Genomic DNA, 18,301 nt, shown 5'->3' with positions numbered 1-18,301 from the left:
CATCATGTAAATTATACTGAGCTACATCGTCGGTAAACATATTGTCTTCCACAGGTCTGTTTCGTCGTTTGGTCAACTCAGAGTTTGTTTTCATCGGGGGTGGGGGGTAGCAGAGAGAATCAGCTCCATGATTCCCTGGCAGCCTCGATGTCAACTTTTGTTATTATTTTTATTTAGAGCTCTGTTGCGGCAGAATTAAGATACTGTGCGTTTAAATTACAAAAAAACTAAATGTAGGAAACTCACAGACACAGATCAGACACATATTTATTAAAAGGAACAATTTGATTAACAATTTCCAGTGATATGCAAGGATTAAAATGTGTTATTTTAACCAAAATTCTAATGAAGTATGTTCCTTAACTGAAGCTTTAATCCATTGTTGTATTTTCTCTTCTTTTCAGTTTCCTCAGATCTTCTCTGTTGTATTCTGCCTCTCTTCTGCTCATTTTGATTTGATGGTAATGCGTCCTCTCCTCTTCTTCTGTGTAGTTCCAGATGATGTCTTTGCTCCTAACTACATATGGAAAGGTTCCTACAATTACCGTGGGAGGAAGCAGCCTATGACACTGAGTATCACCAGCTTCAACTCCACAACTGGAAGAGTCAACGTTTCCCTTAGCAACGGCAACATGGACCTGCTGCTATCAGGCATGCTGGAGTATAGATACTTACACCCTTTATGATTTATATCCAGTGTTTAGTACATGGTGCTTTACATGTCACACAGTATTAGGGTTATACTGTCTGTCAAACAGTACATGGATCATTAGGTAGCAACGTAAATAAACCAGGGTTCCCACTCGTCCTGGAAAACCTGGAAAACACCTGGAAAATGAGAGAAAAAGTTAAATGTCCTGGAAAATCACGTGTTGTCCTGGAAAATGATTCCAACACTCTCCTACAGGTTTGGACATTTTCACCGCCACACGTTAATAAAAGTATCTATTTGTTACATAGTCCACAACACAGATTGAATGGAAGTCTATAGATAATGTAATGGCTCCGCCTCCCCCTCGTGTCAAAAGCGAATATTTATTTACAATTTAATTGAAAGGATGGAGGTAGAATTGTGCTTTCTCCTTAGTTTGAGGTCAGCACATTAACAGTAGTTAGTTAACGTTATTAATGACATGCTAGCTTGCAATGGTCTTTCTTGCTAGCTGCTGGCTCACTTCCAGGACTGTGTTCTGTTATGACTTTGTGCCTGACAAAAGTGATAGTGAAATACAATTATTTCATACGTTTGATAAATGCCAATTGGCTATGTTTATAAACTGCAGATTGGAAAAGATAACCGTGTCATGTGTGAAAAAATGCATTCATATGCACAATGAATGATGTATGAGTCAAACACGGGCCGAATACTGGCTAACGTTCCTTTTACTTTGCTAGCATTGTCTCTTCAAATGCAATACTGCGTTGTTAAGGGTAAGAAATTGACCATAACATGATATTAAGTGTTTAACCTTTGAAGCGGTACCTCACAGTGGGTGTGATTAGCCTTGTTAAAGACTAAACTTAATATTGGCATGGCACGATCACGGACTGTCATACCAGCTCGATCATCGCTGAAAATGTCCTGGAAAATGATCTCTGGAAAAGAGTGGGAACCCTGTAAACACAAAACCATTCTGATTTGCATTCAGCTCATACCATCCAGCACTTTGACTGAGCCTCTCTGAATCACTGGGCTGTTTTCTAACTTTGTCTGAATTTCATTTCTCTACAAGAGCTGCCATGCTTACTTTTAATGGTGTTACTGTATTTCCCCTCAAAATCACACAAACACATATTCACACACAGACCTCCCAGGGTCCTACAACAGTATCAGCAGGGGGTTAAGACCTTATTAAAACACAAATCCTATTGAAGCTAGAATTGGCTCCTGGAGTTGCAGAGAGCACAAACCCCATATCACAGAACCATGCAGCTATGAGAGTTCTTACACGCATCTCCTGGCCCAAAGGAACCGCTTTAGATCAATAACAGCTAAAGCAGCACTCACACAGGCACACAAATGCCACCACCCAGCTGCATAATGTTTGAATGACTTCATTTCAAGGTCTTTCTTAAATGTCAAGATTCCTAAGCACATTTTTGGAAATAAACACATTATCCTACTTTCAAGAATTAAATAAGTAGTTTTAGTAGATTTAATACTTAGGTCAGTGCATGAAGAGCCAAGGTGTAGACAAGATGTGTTTAGTCTAACATGTGATGTTTGTTTAAACCGTATCTGACCAGAATAGTAGAATGCAGTATTTCTCATATCTATCAGCTGCTACAGGAAAGCTTTCTTCCTTTTTTATCGTTGGTATTCTCAACTGGACCTTAGAGATATGACAAACGCTATCATATCAGCCATTGCATTCTTATGTATTTTTCTCAGATATAAAGTAAACCGGTTCTTTCTTCTGTCCTCTGTAGGAGTGTATAAAACTGCTGAGGCCAGGCTTTTACTGCTGATGTACCAGGTGAACTATGTGAATCAGGGGAACCAGCTCAAAGACTCGGCCATCACTCCAGCCAAGATCATTGAAGACTCCTGGACCATGGATGGATTTGTAAGTCTCAGTGGATACAGAACCATCTATCCAGTAAGATTCAGCTGAGCTGGAGTATTTCAGAAGAGCTAGAACTAAATGTCATGTGGTTCTTATTGCAGTAATTCACAAGTACAGGAAAAACAGCATTAGTGTAAGAAGATGACTTTTTTAGATCATCTCTACAAAATGCAATCGAATACTGTCACAATAGTGTGGTCATCTTTTCTCAAGGGACATCAGTATACATCATGAAGTACCATTATTATCGGGCTGGAAAAAAACATACTCTTACTCTCTCATTACCTGTAAATACAGCAACAGCACATGCCACAGGCTTATTTTAAAATTCTGAATTCAGTTCAGACAACTTCCCAAATTCAGTTTCTGCCTTGAATGTTCACGTGTTGACACAAACACTAAACAGTCTCTTTAAACCATGTCTTCCCTGTTTTCTTGTTTTCTCTTTTCCTCTGCAGGTATCAGCAGAGCCTGATGGTTCAAGCTATGTGTTCCAGGGTTTCATTCAGGGAAAAGACTATGGCCAGTTTGGACTGCAAAGACTAGGTAATTCTCTCTTTGGTTCAGTATGTAATTGCATTTGTACTATGAATTATAACTGGAAAGAGCTCATGAGCTGCTTGAAAGAAGCTCACTAATGGAGAAAGCGATCAGGGAGCTTCTCTTTGCTGGCAGCAGTGACCTTAGTGCTCATGCTCAGTCAGCCTTGCAGTGGATAAATTCTTACAGAGAGCAAAAGCTTCTCTTTAGACTTAAAGCCATCTTACACTGGCTGAATCTGTTCAACCTGCATCCAAAGATGACTGTAATATCTGTCAGAGAGAGTTGGAAGCAGTCCTTCAAAATCGACAAGCACAATTCTAGAGACAATAGATTTTTGAGATATAACCACACACATGAAAACAAAGTGTATTCACGTTCTGCACATCTGACACAAAGAAAGGGATTGTCTCGCTTTTATACTTTACATAAAGTATTTATCGAGGCGCTGGTGGCGCAGTGGTTAGTGCGCGCGTCCCATATATGGAGGCTATAATCCTCAACGGGGGCGGCCAAGGTTCGATTCCAACCTGTGGCCCCTTTCCCACATGTCAATACCCTCTCTCTCGCTCCCTGATTTCCACCTCTATCCACTGTCCTATCTCTACAATAAAGTAAATCTTTAAAATAAAATATTAACCAAACTGCTAACGATATAAAGGGCAGCCATTACAAGAAGACTCTACGATAGGATAGAATCAAATATGATACGTAATGACACACTTAACTACCCCTTGGGGTAATTAGTCCTTGTTTATTCTCATCTGATTTTAGTGTATGGACTATGACAATCCTTTTATGTATGCCATAGGTCTGAATATGTCAGAGAGTCAGAACTCTCCGCCTCCCCAGCTTGGTACAAACAGCAGCTCTGTGGCTATCGCCATTCTGGTGCCTTTCTTTGCTCTGATATTCACCGGCTTTGGCTTCTATCTCTACAAACAAAGGTACGTGCTAATAAAACTTGAAGGTGTCCCATTTATTTGTATTTCTGTGTCAACTCCAGCGATTTAAAAAAAAGTCACATTTACCTGTCCCTTTCTTGTTACTTCATCTCTGTTTGTTAATGTAGTCTTAAGAAAAGTAGCGAATGCCTTGTTGGTGTGCTAAGAAGCTGAGTGATGAAAACAGTACCTGCCTCAGCGGTTTGACTGTTGAGGCGCTGAGAGGAATTCAAGACACTGTCAGTTTCAAACTGTGCTGCAAAACAATTCTGTTTAGACGGTGTTAAATTGGAATTTTTCAGAGATATCATGTAAGAACAAGCGACTGGTGTTCACATTGTTATCAGTTGCAAATAACTTCTGTTCTGTTCTTAATACCGGAAAAGAAGAACCTTGCTGAAGGAATTAGTTTTAGAGGGGCCGATTGGAATCTCGCTTGGCTTCTCTAAAAGCTCAGTGCTCTCTCTAATCCTTCTTTAAGCTTGTTTACTCCGCCTCTACTCCCAAGACTGCATTCACCATTGTCTGCTGGCTACCTAGTTAATATTAAAAGACAATTAGAACCATTTTATATCTCTAATGGTGTGTTTACAATTTCTTAACTGTTGTTTATTTTGTTTTTTAGAACCACACCAAAAACACAGTACACAGGCTGCTCTGTCCACGAAAACAACAACGGCCAGGCCGCCTTTGAGAACCCCATGTACAACACCAACGCCAAGGCTGTGGAGGGGAAGGCGGTTAGATTCGATCCCAATCTGAATACTGTCTGCACCATGGTCTGAGGATTGATTATCCTCGCTTGCACCCTAATGACTCAGATTTCTAATGGGACCACAATCGGTTACGAGTCTGTGGGAGCCGTACGTGTCCACTAAAACCTCGACACTGTCAGCAACACGGGCTACACATCGATTACAGGAGACCTCCAGTCCCCGATCACAAATCCAAAATTGCTAAGTGGAAAGAAGAGTGTCACCTTAGAACCAATGTTTTGTTCTTCTTTGAATCGACAAATTAAACTAAAACACCAAATGTGCAAACTCACATTGAGATTTGCCATTATATTAATGAAAAAGATACCATCCAGCAGTAAATCTAAGCCAGCTGTGATCCAACTCTAACCCCAACACTCAGCTGCTCATAGAAATATTATGATTTGATTCTTAACCACACACTGCTTTTATACTCCAACCTCTACTTTAACCCCACTCACTTTCCCTGATACGAGTCGTACCGATCAAGCCATGACCTGCCTGTCGGATTTCCTGTCATGTCACCCTAACCCAGTGCCAAATTTTGTATTTCACACAGAGCGTTGGAGAAAAGGAGCCACTCTCTGCTCTGTGAGTAAAGCCCTGCCTGGAGAGAGAGCACATTATCAGTGCTCAGGCCATGGTTATACATCATGGAGATAAACTGCACTACAGAAATGTTTGATATTATTTGTACCATGTCTTCTCCCCAAACTGTACTCAACAAATCCTTTCTGTGAGGGAGAGAAGCTGAACAGACATGGATGGTAAGGTGTGACATGAAAATGATGTCACAGAAGACACTGTGAAGCAAATAAAACTGTTCTTTAAACTGTTCTAAAATCTGTTTTCAAAGCTGACAGAAAACAACAACACTGTCATTAGTCAGTAAACAAGTCTGACTCCTTCTAAATATTAGCCTAAAACAACCAAGGAATACACAACCCTTACAAACGGACAGAATAACCCTCTGTCTCCATGACAACAAGAGGCTGATGATACTACTAGTCTCTTGTCTTTTTCTATTATTAAAAATGGAATCTAAAAATGCTAATGCTAGCAGACAGTAGCAAAAAGTTGCTTTGAACAGAGCCTAACTCCTAAGCAAAGGATAAGGGCAGCCCTCGAGACGGAGCTATAATCCTAACTGAACTGGGATTAGAGCAAGAGCCAAAATAAAAGGAGTCTAAAGGGGAGCTAGCACCGGGAGAACAGATGAGAAGAGACGGACTCATCAAATGGATAAACTGCTCCCTCCCATCCAATGGATGAGAGAGGAGACCGAGCCAACCCCTAACTGAACTGGAAGTAGGGTGAGGGAGTCATCAAGAGAAAACGATGAGATCTTTAAAAATCCTAACGCAGCCAATCAGAGCCTGTCTAACCTGAAATCAACTGCTGAGAGAAGTCTGCCTTTCCTCCACATAATGAATCAGATCAGACGGGATATGGCCTTGAGGAATCCGATCCTGTGAATTTCAATGGACTCTGATGAGAGAGACAGCAAACGGATACAGAGGACTCTGATGGACTTCCAAAGAAAAAAGACTTTGAGAAACAGAGAAAGCTCTGGCACTAAAGCACATTTTAACAGGAACACTACCTGTCTAACCCACTGAGAGATGGACTGACACAGGGACAGATAGATGGAAGGTTAGAGGGAAGCTGACAGGATGAGTGACAGACAGAAGAGATGACAGGTACACTCACTAACAGAAATGTGAAGAGACAGAGCTGACAGATGGTATTAAGACCATCAAAAGCAGATGGACAGTTTCAGGAGAGACAAGCAGGGTCTTAGGACTGATGCAGACCATCACCCTGTCTCCACTCCACAGACAGACACATTTAAACACAGATTAACCGGCTTATAGATGAGCAGACACAAAGCCAGACACACAGAGACACAAAGTGATAGACAAGCTAAAAGAAAGACAAACAGGGTTGTAGCCCTCATTTGTGGACACAGCTCCACAGTGATTCTGCACTCTGTGAGTGCTTATCTCCTTTCTTTGTTATTGCTGCAGAATCTTCTGATCTGTAAATCTATTGCATATATATTCGGGAGCATTCACCACCTATATTTTTGTGCTATATATTTACCACAAGGGAGGGGCTGAAGGGGAAAGACAGATTATACCTGAGAGTTTTTAGAAAAAATGAAACCGATAAAAGATATTCCTATGTGTTGTTCACAGAGGTCACAAAAAGTATTTAAGTTCATTTTGAAATGTTTTTTTTTTCTTTTCTTTGTGTGACTTAAAGTTTCTCTCACCATCACTGTCTTTCCCACTGAGGCAATCAAGAGTGTCATGGGTATTATAGTTGTCATTATTGTTGAGATGTTAGGTTTGCCAGCAACAATCACGCTGTTTATAGTGACTGTCTCAAACATTCATCACAGAGGGCAGATTTCTAATCTATTCATTGCTGGAGGTTGTGTTTTGTCTGCCATTTCTTTGCCTCCTCTTCACTGGAGCTGTTACAGATCTGTCCTCCATTATGGTCCCCATTGTGTCCCAGACAGTATTTAAATGCTGGAATAACAGCGCTGTTTTCAGAACCTAACCAGTGATGTTATGTCACCAAAATTTGCACATCAAACTTCTAACAGATGCTGGGGGTTTTAAGCTACAGTTCTCAGATATCGATAAAGTCAGCGTTGTCTTGGAAATATAAAAATATCAGTTCTGAAATTATTCTAGTATTTTGTTTATACACGACCAGAGCTGTATCTAGCTCTGGCTCTCTAGAAATGAATGTTAATTACTGCCCTGCATAAAGTCTGTAGGTGAGGATCTACAGAAAAAAAGATAAAAGACTGTTCAAGTTTTTTTTTTTTTTTCATTACACATGAGGAACTCATCACACAAGGGATGGATTAGTCTTGATTTTTATTCTTATAGGTTCATTTATTACAAAAATATATGTGTTTCTAGTTTGTCTGCTCTTAAAATCTCAGACTAAATTGTTAAATTCTAAATGATCTTAAATCACCTCCAGGATTTCAGTCTCTTTGACTTTGGCTCTGTGCAAAGATGTGTTGGTGTTAACAAATCAATGCTAAAAAGGATGCACAAATTTTGTTTTTGTGAGCTTCTTTTAAAAATTAATTTGCCCTTGTACTGAAATCTGCATCAATAATAAATTGGTGCAGCCAGTTTACAAGCCTGTAATTACAGGTCTTTAAGAAATGGAAACAACCTTTGGCAGTACCGCACACTATTTTAATCAACCTTTTTGCATCAGGACATTTCATTTAAAAAGCTTAAAGGCAGAGAAAGCCACATTTTTTCAGAGACACCGAAACTCTGTTGATTTGGGAGATTACATTAAGATTACAAGTTGCAAATTTAGTAAATTCAAACATATCAAGATTCAACTTTTCCTTTTCCTTTTTTGTTGCATACACATACATATCAGATTGATGTTCCCTGGCTGAAGCCTATTTCTTCATATCTGTAGCTCCTGTTAGCCACTAGGGGCTGTTGTTGCACATGTTTATTGGCCTTTCTAAAGGAAGAGGAGAAGAGGATTTTTGTAAGAAACCATTCCCATAACACGTATATAATGGTGCCATATTTTAAGGGTTGGATCTGACAATGCACCGTATACCACTATACACATAGCATTTGTTTTCACTTAACAAGATGACATGTATCGATGAGCATGAGTCACTGTTCTTTGTCTTGTTCTGGAGACTTTTAATATAAAGTTTGATTCTAAAGTTGGTGTCACAGTGAAGTGAAGACATCTACTTTTCTTGAAGAACCCCAAGATTATTTATCGTTGCCCCGACATCCCTGCATTGCATTGCTATGGTGACATTGTTTCTGATTACAGTTTGGATTAATTGTTGCTACTGTCGTTGTTGCTGTCGTTGTTTTTTCGGTATGGATCTGACACAGTGCCTACCAAAAACCATGGGACCCTCCCTGTCACCAACACATACATACACACACACACACACACACACACACACACACACACACTTGAACATATACATACAAACACACATGCTCCAGCCCTCCCCCTCCATCAGAAGTCATTTTTTTCTAAGCTTCAGTCTATTTTGCCACAAGCTTTTCCTACTGACTGACCGCAATAAGACCCATGTGATTTGGAAGACTTAAAAGCTGTTCCTGCCCGGGGACATTGGAAATATTCACCATTTGGAAAAAAAAAAGATGAAATATAGAATAAAAAAGTGTTTTGTACAGAAATATATTTTTATGATGAAATTATTTGTAAAATGTATGAATCTATTATGTAAATTTTCAATGCAATGTAAGATTAAAAAAGGCTAATTGCTTTTGTAAAAAACAGAATTGTCTTCCTTTCTGTCTGTTCTGTAAACTCATGTGTTATAACTTCTTTCACTGATTTATACCATGCAAACAAAAACTGAGATTACACTTGAACAGATCGTCAGTTATGAACACTGAAGTACAAGCTAAATATGGAATTTAATATCTTCTTAATGCTCATAGAGTATGTGCCTGCATAACTAGTTTAAAGTCCAGGAGTTCCTTATGAGGGAAATACATCTGGCACAAAGTGCATATAGTTGCGACATTCCTTTTATTGCTGCGCCATTTCCCACTGTTCTGTAGGAGAAAAACTAACACAAAAGTAAACTTAATTTATTAAGTTAACAGGCAAAAACTGTGTGCAAATATTGCAAGAAGACAGGGAACTACACAAATAGCACAACCAACATGATGCAGCATTTAGTCGACACCACAATGAGAAGCTCCAATCACCTCCCCTTGTAGGGAGAGAAAAATATTTTTTTTAAACTCATAATTTGTCTACAGTCTCATTTTGTAAAATAAATCTTGAGAGAATCAATTGCCTGGAGTCCTATATATTTCAACAGCTACTTTAACCTGCATACTCATCTTCTGTGAACTTTTCAACATCTTCAACAGAATTCTTCTCAAATGCACCTTGATCTCTATACATGATGTTACAACCTGGCTCTTAGGCTGCAACAAAAATAGGAGTTGAAGACGAGGTATAAGAAAAAAGAAACAGCCGTGCCGCAATGCTCACACGGGGTGTGAGAACAAGTGGAGAGCAAACGTCTGTCTGGAGAGGAGGAACATATGAATGAGGACTACACTGGGCCCAGGTGTAGCTAATCCCCTGATTATGACTTGACAGGAACCTACAACAAAAAGAAGAACCAGCAGCACGAGAACACCAATAGGTGTGGACGGGTCCTCACAATGAACGTAATAGTTTATTTTTTTTCGATAAACATATTTTTTACCTGTTCACCTCCAGAGAACATTCCCCATTTCCTCAAACCTTTGTTTTAATTATAAGATGCATAAAGGTACATTTACCCATCAGGTCTCATAATATTTTTGTTCTGGCAAGATACCATAGTTCTCCAGTGATTAAAAAACACCCAATTTAACAGGAAAGCACAAACTGGCCAGTTATCAGATTTCTTCCCATGTCGCCAAGAAGGCCTAATGACTAGGGATGGGCGTATCGATACTGCAGTATCAATACTTACAAAGTACTCTTTTGGTAGTGAATATTTAAAAAGGATATAGTTACTAAATGAGTACTATAACAGTAGCAGGGATAAAAAGGTGTATCCCTGCTTCTCTTCCAATTTTTTTTCAGTCATTTCCTGTCAATATTTTGCTGAGACAGCGCTGCTCCCATGACCGCGAGGACCAGTCAGACATGAGAATAGTGCTCAGCAGGACCTGCGAGCACACAGACACACAACACCTCTTAATCTGCAGTTATGTACCAAACTATAGTGAGAATGACAGAAAGACACGTAGATTATGTGGTGTTTTCAATTTCAGCAAGACGAGTAACCGCGATTAAATATAAGCCAACTAATTAGTTGCAGTTTGTAAAATAGGTCAATGGACAATACACAAACCTAAATTCTAAATAAGTAATTTCAATCTAATGAGAGACAGGATACTTTTTATTTTATTTTACTTTTAATAGCCCGCTTAGAAAACATTTGAAAGTTACCCGTGAAAAATTAAGTTCAGTTTATAGATTGATAAATCACTCTAGAGGTCTATATGTTTCATGTCTGGAATTTGAGTTCATTTTATTTATATTCATGAAATCATTATTTATTTAAATTACTTGTGGCATTACTGTTTAAAGTGGACAATTGTTAAAATATTGCACAAAAACTTTAAAGTTAACTCACTCTAAATTTTGTCATAATGTTGGCCTGGACCATGTGATTTGAAAAAAGTTTGGTACCGCCCATCACCACAGGTCACTACGTCATAATCGTGACTTCACTTCTGAAACCGGTTTGTCAGTTTTGCTTGGAGGCTGGTGGCACCAAAACGCCATCAGACTTTTCCGTAGGGCGGACAACACGTACAGTAGCTTTTTGAGTCGACAAAAAGTTCGAGGTGGATATAGCTGTTTCTCCATCGGATATATCGTCAAATAGTGAGTACAAATTACATTCTGCGTGCTTTTGGCTACGATAAGTTTGCATGTTTTGGGCTTAAAATGCCTTAAGTGTTTCTCACTCTGGTAGCTGTTACTGTGTGAGTGACTGCTTGTTGTCTGTAATTGTGTTTAGGCAGTTGTTTGTGTTCTGCGGAAATGTCTTGGTTTACATTGATTCATTTATGGGAAATGTTAGCTTAATAGTTGAAAAAGTCTTCTCTGAGATGTTCTGAAAATCAAGCTTGCTTATGTAGCCTAATGTCATCCTCTCGAGGTGGCAAGCTACAGAATTGGAGAGGTGTCCAGGTGTTCATAAGTTTCTACTGCACAATGTTTCACATAATGAAGCATACAGTTGCATGTCTGTTAGTTGTTATATTTGCAGGTTGTCAGTTAATGGGAGAAGCTGAACTTGTGAAAAGTCTGACTTTAGTTATAACCAAACTAGGGTCAGGAAGTTTATCAGGATCAGGCTAACTTATCTCACTTTCTCCTGAGCCAATCACATTGCATGGATACCTCTCTAAACCCCCACTTTTCAATTAGGAGGCATAAAAGTAACATGTTATATCTGAAATAGTTTAGTATTTTGGTCACTAGAATTATTTGTCTGTGATTTTTTTATACTCCCACGTGAAGATACACTTTAGGAAACCCATGCAAAGGACAGTGACACTCTTACTAATGAATAAACTCTGGAATATCTATGAAATCTGAGTTGACCTAGACCAGGGCTCAATTTGTGCCGGATCCTGCTGGAACAAGATCCAGGACCAGCAATTATTTGATTGGATCTAGCACCTCCTTTGTCACTATCAAAATCTCTGAAATAAATTTGGAGCGATATTTAATGTTATCTATTCTGATGTTCTTTTTTTGCATTTAAATTACTGGGGATCTCTTGTTCCCTGCTTGTACGCATTTTTAAATCTCTCTTTCTTCTTCTTCTTCTTCTTCTTTTTTAAAGAGAGGTCAGGTCATGTAGGGACATTTTGTACAAGTCAGGACAGCTCAATTGATGTGCCACTGGCTGCGATTTTGCCAAGGTCGAGGGATTAATGGTTGTGTTGTGGGCTGTTTTGTCCAAATAAACTGAACTGAATAAACTGAAAAAAAAATCTGTTGTCCAATCAGCACCAACATGCAATGAGTGCACATTGATGTCTGCTGGTCACCTTGCTCTGTTCATTATAAACTATAAACAGTTCATAGGACAAGTCTGTGTGAATTTTCAGTGTGGTTTGTTGGCTGTTGAAGTTTGAAATGTTTTTAAATCTGTATGAGCTGCTGTTAATTCTACGTATTATTAATAATTAGGTCCTATGATTCAAATGAATGAATAATATAGCCTAGGATTTCGCGCAACACTTAAAGGACGTCATCATATAGAATTACTTTTCTCAAGTGAAAACAGTCAGCATGTCACTCCTTGTTATGATAATTCGTTATGAGGATTCACTTCAGTGTCTTTAGCGGTAGGCGTCGTTGGTAGGAGGAGAAGCAGGGTCAGTACTGATGACACCTGTGGGGGGTGTGGTGGCTCTGTCTCTGTAATCTTCATTAGCAGCACCTGTGGAGGAGCCGGTGGAAATTGGTTCCGAGTCGAAGAGACGCCGCGAGGACGCAGACACCTGAGAGACTGAATCTGAAGTAACGTTTGTTTTTGTTTCAACACTTCACGGGTTCATTTTACACATGAACTAAACTGATATGAAAGAGAGGGCTGGCGGAGGAGATCGTACCCCAAGTGGCTTCGTGGATCGGGCTGTTCGAGTGAGCTGGTCGCGGCACGTACGAGGATCTCTGGGGTGAGTCACCTACACGCACCCCTCAAACAGACAGGACAGTTGCACACACATTCAGATAAGGCAGGATACACATTCACGTTTATGCAACACGTAAGGAGAGGCATTTAGGTTACGGGCTCACTGGCCTTAGCATAGGCGCTAGGATAGCATTTAGCTGTGGGGCTGTGTTAGCTCGTAACACTCCTACAGTGCGTGAGGGAGACAGATGCACAACGTGATTCTACGCCAGTAGCGCAGATTTATGAGAATGCATATGCAATGAATCTGGCTTTGTTGGATGCGGGCTACTAAGGCCTGGCACATAAAAATCTTAAACAGTTCAGTTCTGATAGTGTGCAAGGAGACTACCAACTCAGCACACCACACACTGATCGATTCATTCACCAACAACCAGAGCCTCGACTATCACAACGTGTAATCTCACGCGGTAAAGAGTAACCAAAAAATGATTAGCTGGTATTAGCTGGTTCATCCAACTCCTTTCCTTGTCAGTTGGATTGTGGTTTGTTTTACAGGACATGTTGTAAAAACACTCCTATTGCCACAAATCAACAAGTTGGTCCTGAATTTATGACATCCATCTAACTTTATACTTTGAGTTTGCTGTTGTCACCATGGTAATGTTTATTGTGCTTCCTGCTTCAGTCAGCCTGCTTCCCTATTGGCTATAGATCCGTTCCATGTGACAATTCACAGAGTCCGTGCTCGGCCGTCCTCGGTGTTCTCCCCACACAACAGGATTTCTGATCATTTCAAATTGAATGTGTTGAAATTTCAGGTACCAAGTCCTGCACACACCCCGTCACCTGTGGGGTCCCCCAAGGATCAGTCCTAGGCCCTACCCTCTTCACCCTCTACCTGCTCCCCCTCGGTCACATCATCACCTGGCATGGAATCTCATTTCACTGCTATGCTGACGACACCCAACTGTACATGAAAACCCACAACACCTCCTCCACAGCCTCACCACCTTCATCCACACTCACCACCTGCCTGGAGGAGATAAAAGCGTGGATGAGTCAAAACTTCCTCCAATTAAACAGCTCAAAAACCAAAGCCATCCTAGTCGGCACACCTCACTAAGTTCAGTCATCTCCCATAACCACCATATCTTTCTCTGGTCAAGACATCCATCTTTCACCACTCATCACCAACCTAGGCATAAAAATGGACCCCCATCTAACCTTTGATTCACACATAAAACACATCTGCAAAACCTCATTTTTCCATCTCAAGAACATTGCAAAACTACATCCCTCACTCATCCCCGAAGACGCTGAGAAACTCGTCCACGCTTTTGTCTCTTCCAGGCTCGACTACTGCAACGCACTTCTCATCGGGATCCCTGGCAAGAGCATGCAGAAGCTCCAATACATACAAAACAGTGCTGCCAGGATCCGGATGAGAGTGCGGAAACACGAGCACATCACACCCATCCTGCACTCACTACACTGGTTTCCCGTCTCACTCAGGATCGAATATAAAATCACACTACTCACCCATCAATGCATGCACAGAAATGCCCCCCCATACCTCAAAGAACTGCTCACCCCACTAACCCACACAAGACACCTCCAATCTGCCGCCACAAATTGCCTCCAAACCCCCAGGACTAAGCTCTGCTCCATGGGGGACAGAGCATTCTCCTCTGCTGCCCCAAAGCTATGGAACGCTCCTCCTGACTACTTGAGAGCCCCACAGACAGTGGACTCCTTTAAAAAGGACTTGAAAACTCTCCTCTTTAAAAGAGCCTTCTCCTAAAGACCTTTTCCCTTAAACCACTGCTTTTAGATCTTGTTTGATGCTTAGGTTCTTAACTCTGATTTTACCTTTGACTATTGCTACTGTTTTTATGGTTTTATTGAAATTGTAGCACTTTGAGATTTTCGTTTAAATGTAAAATGCGTTATAAATAAAATGTATTATTATTATTATTATTAAATTGAGGCTGCCTGATCATGGTTAAAAATCACTCTTATCTTTTTCTGTCATTTCTTATGTGTTTAAAAAGAAAAATTAGTAGGTACATTGAGACAATAAGGAAACATTCTACTGATGGTTTACCAGTTTCCTTCGTGAATGCCCTTTCTTGTATCACTCGTCCATACCCCCACAACACCACTCTATGCAAAGGTTCTTGTTCGTTCTGCTGCCTAGGGCAGTTTATGAGAGTGTTATATTGCCTCTTATATGTGATGATGAGGGCTGTGAAAAAAGTGTCAGTATATGATACCTTGGGGACCTGAGTGAGTAGACTTGTTCCAGTTTAAAGTTTATAACTTTTTTTAAATTAAGAAAACATGTTTTAATACACTTCACTCAGTATAAATAGAACATACTTAAAAGACATCTGCCTTGTTGGCTGAACTACATTCACACTTGCCTTTCAAACAGGAAAGTGGAGCAGACCTGACAGTGAAAAGTTCTCCATAGTAGAACTTTATTAAAAAATAGGTCTGAATGAAAGATAGTTGTATTTGCTCCCTCTTACTCGTTTTCACATTTTTAGTGTTGCGTATTATTTAAGAATATCAAATCAATAGCAAATGTCGTGCATTGAGGTTTGTAGTTTTATTTGCTCTTAATCTGATTAGTGATCTTCTGTAGATGGCCACAAGATGGTGCCAGCTAGCTTCTGTAAATTCTGTGTGAGTAATGCAGTCTGCCTGATCTAGTGTTTTAGTTGGATGTGTTATACTAAAGAGTGGGTGATGCTGAAACATGCAGTCATCATGTAACAGGTAATTAATTTATCAAAAGATTTCTGTCATGTTTATTTTCTTATAAAGATTGAGTTTTCATACACTAATTGATGGGTTCTGCAAACCCTGGATGAAGACCAATACTCTATCTCTCCATCCAGCTGGAGCAGTTTGACCTGTCTACTCTCTACTCACAAGTTTTTAAATCAAGTTGGTGAGATACATTCAAATTGATTCTGAGGAAGACGCAGTGCAAAGAAATGTCACCCTCTTTGGATCCTGTCTGAGAGAAGAAGTCCACTGAATTATATTAGGAATGTCTAAGGTCCTTCTCACTCAGGAGTTTCCTTCTACTTTAATGAGATATATCTTTGAAGGGAGTTAAATGGGAAAGAAATGTACTCATGACAACAAGAAAAATCTTGGTAATGCTTCAAGTGTTTGATTAGAGTGTCTGCCCTCAATTTTCTGGCCTGAATGCACAGTTTGTGATCAGGGGATGAGCTGTGAGTCTGCTTTTGAGCTTAAAGTTTACACATTCATCTCACAGTACATTGGCAGTCTAAATGGTGATCATCTCAGTATGCTTTATGAAGTGATCACTGGCAAATGTGTATAAAAGCTGACTAAAGCAGCCAGGATGACTATGCAGCATTTTAATGAATCATTTGTGCAAATTTAAAACTCTCTGCTCATATATTAAATCTCATTCATAAAGATGTGATTTAAATACTAATTTCTGATGTGTGTACAGGCATGCTTTGCTGGTGTAGCACCTGTGGTCCTAACCTGGTTGGATAGATAAGATACTAACATCAATCTAGGTCCTAAAGAGTATGCACCTTGAATGACTCACAAAAGGAGTTAGTGCTGTGTGTATAAACATAGAAAAAATAGAGTTCTGTGAAAATAAAACAAAACCAAAAGAAATTGTCCTTTTGAGTTGGACTCCCAGCTCGAATGCTCCTCTATAAAGAGGAATTGTGAGAAAAGTTCAACGCGCAAAAAGAGTTCAGCTTCGGGGGAAAATCCAGATGTGTGTGTTCAATGTCTACTATTACTACCCGGGTAGGTTAATAAGAGTGTATGTGTCTTATCTGGAATCAAATGAATGAATCAAGCAATCCGACGTCCTCTGAGCAGGTCCTGAAGCTGGCCACACTACGTAATCGACCCCCCTCAGACTCACGGGCTGGGCTCGCCATCAAGTTCATCTACAGTATGTTCTGGTACTTAAAAAAAAAAAAAAACAACCTACACAAATAGTGCAGAATTGTAAATTATCTAGTTCTTATTCTGTTTCTAACATGAGACCTCATTAACTTCTACTTCAATCATTGTATTTTTCAATGTATAACCAAAATCCAAGGAAATACCTAAATACAATAAGATTAATTGTTATGTATCACAACAATTAGTTTTTAACAACAAAAAATATACTGACTTGCAATGAATCACCATATGTCATGGTATTTTAGCAAATAAATTAATTATTTATCTATTTTAAACTCTTTACTCTCCATATTTCCCTTCTTTAAACTCTTTTAAATAAAGATTTTAATATATTGCATTTTAAAACATGAAAATGAATTAAATTATAACTACTATTACACTTAACTAGTACATTTTAACAACCAAAATCAGTTAAACCACATTTTAATTGTACCTTAAAACCTTTAAAGTGGCTAATTACACTTATACAAAGTGCTTTAATGTCAACAAAATAGGTGAAGTGCTCCTTTAAGGTTTCACCACCTGTCTGTGCTACTATGCTGCTCTGAATGATATATTAGCTAGCTTCTAGCATACAGTTACACATCATATTAGTAGATTAGCCATTAGCGTTTGCAACTCACGCTAGCATTCCACGTTAGCATTAGCTATCTTTTTTAAACATATAAACAATGACATAAAGTGTACCAAAGTACAGTGGTAACAGAGTGAACTTATTAACATCCAAACATTCTTTTGTTTTTCAACTATTTTATGGCAATTTATAGCGGGAAAAGTTCCGTCTGCTCGTGGCTGTGAACCTCACGTCTGCAGGGTGATTGACAGGTCACGAAGCTGCGGACTTCACTTTCTACTGCTGCTGCTGCTCAGCGGAGAGCGCCCTCTACTGGGAAACATGGGTAACTGCACATATCTAAACAACATATATGGTTTAGTAGCACTATATTTCATGTGGGTTACACTGGCTATGATCTTAGTGGTGTGGTGTTTTAGCTCTTCATGTTTGATTGTATTGGCCAAGTCAGATCAGTAGATGGCGCCAGTATACCTCTGATTTGTTGGCCAGTGTTGTCCCAACAAAGTTTTTGTTTTAGGTTGAGAAACACCAAAATCATCCAAAAATGTAGAAATCTGTTGTTTCCTTATCATTTTAAAATCTATTAAAAACTGGATAAATTGAAGGACCAACTTTCAACTTGAAACTTATATACAGGTTAGAGAAATGTTTTATATTTTTCCAAATAACCAAATCAAATCCGGCTATTATGATTAAATGTGAAGAAAAGACAATTCTCCAAA

General features: G+C 39.4%; 1 protein-coding gene across 1 annotated transcript in view; it reads left to right on the top strand.

Annotated features, from left to right (window-relative positions):
- The window catches only part of csmd3b (CUB and Sushi multiple domains 3b), a 115,442-nt gene extending 106,867 nt beyond the window's left edge, over positions 1-8,575 (top strand). Inside the window, exons 62-66 of the mRNA XM_061060306.1 lie at positions 493-651; positions 2,431-2,567; positions 3,026-3,113; positions 3,919-4,054; positions 4,677-8,575. Of these exons, the coding sequence (XP_060916289.1) occupies positions 493-651; positions 2,431-2,567; positions 3,026-3,113; positions 3,919-4,054; positions 4,677-4,836 (680 nt within the window). The 3' untranslated portion in view covers positions 4,837-8,575. The remainder of the gene's footprint in view (positions 1-492; positions 652-2,430; positions 2,568-3,025; positions 3,114-3,918; positions 4,055-4,676) is intronic.
- The last annotated feature ends 9,726 nt before the right edge of the window (positions 8,576-18,301 follow it).

Source organism: Labrus mixtus, chromosome 16, assembly GCF_963584025.1.
Source record: "Labrus mixtus chromosome 16, fLabMix1.1, whole genome shotgun sequence".
Lineage (NCBI taxonomy): Eukaryota > Metazoa > Chordata > Actinopteri > Labriformes > Labridae > Labrus > Labrus mixtus.
The sequence above is the reverse complement of the archived record's forward strand: the minus strand, read 5'-3'. Positions and strand labels throughout refer to the sequence as shown.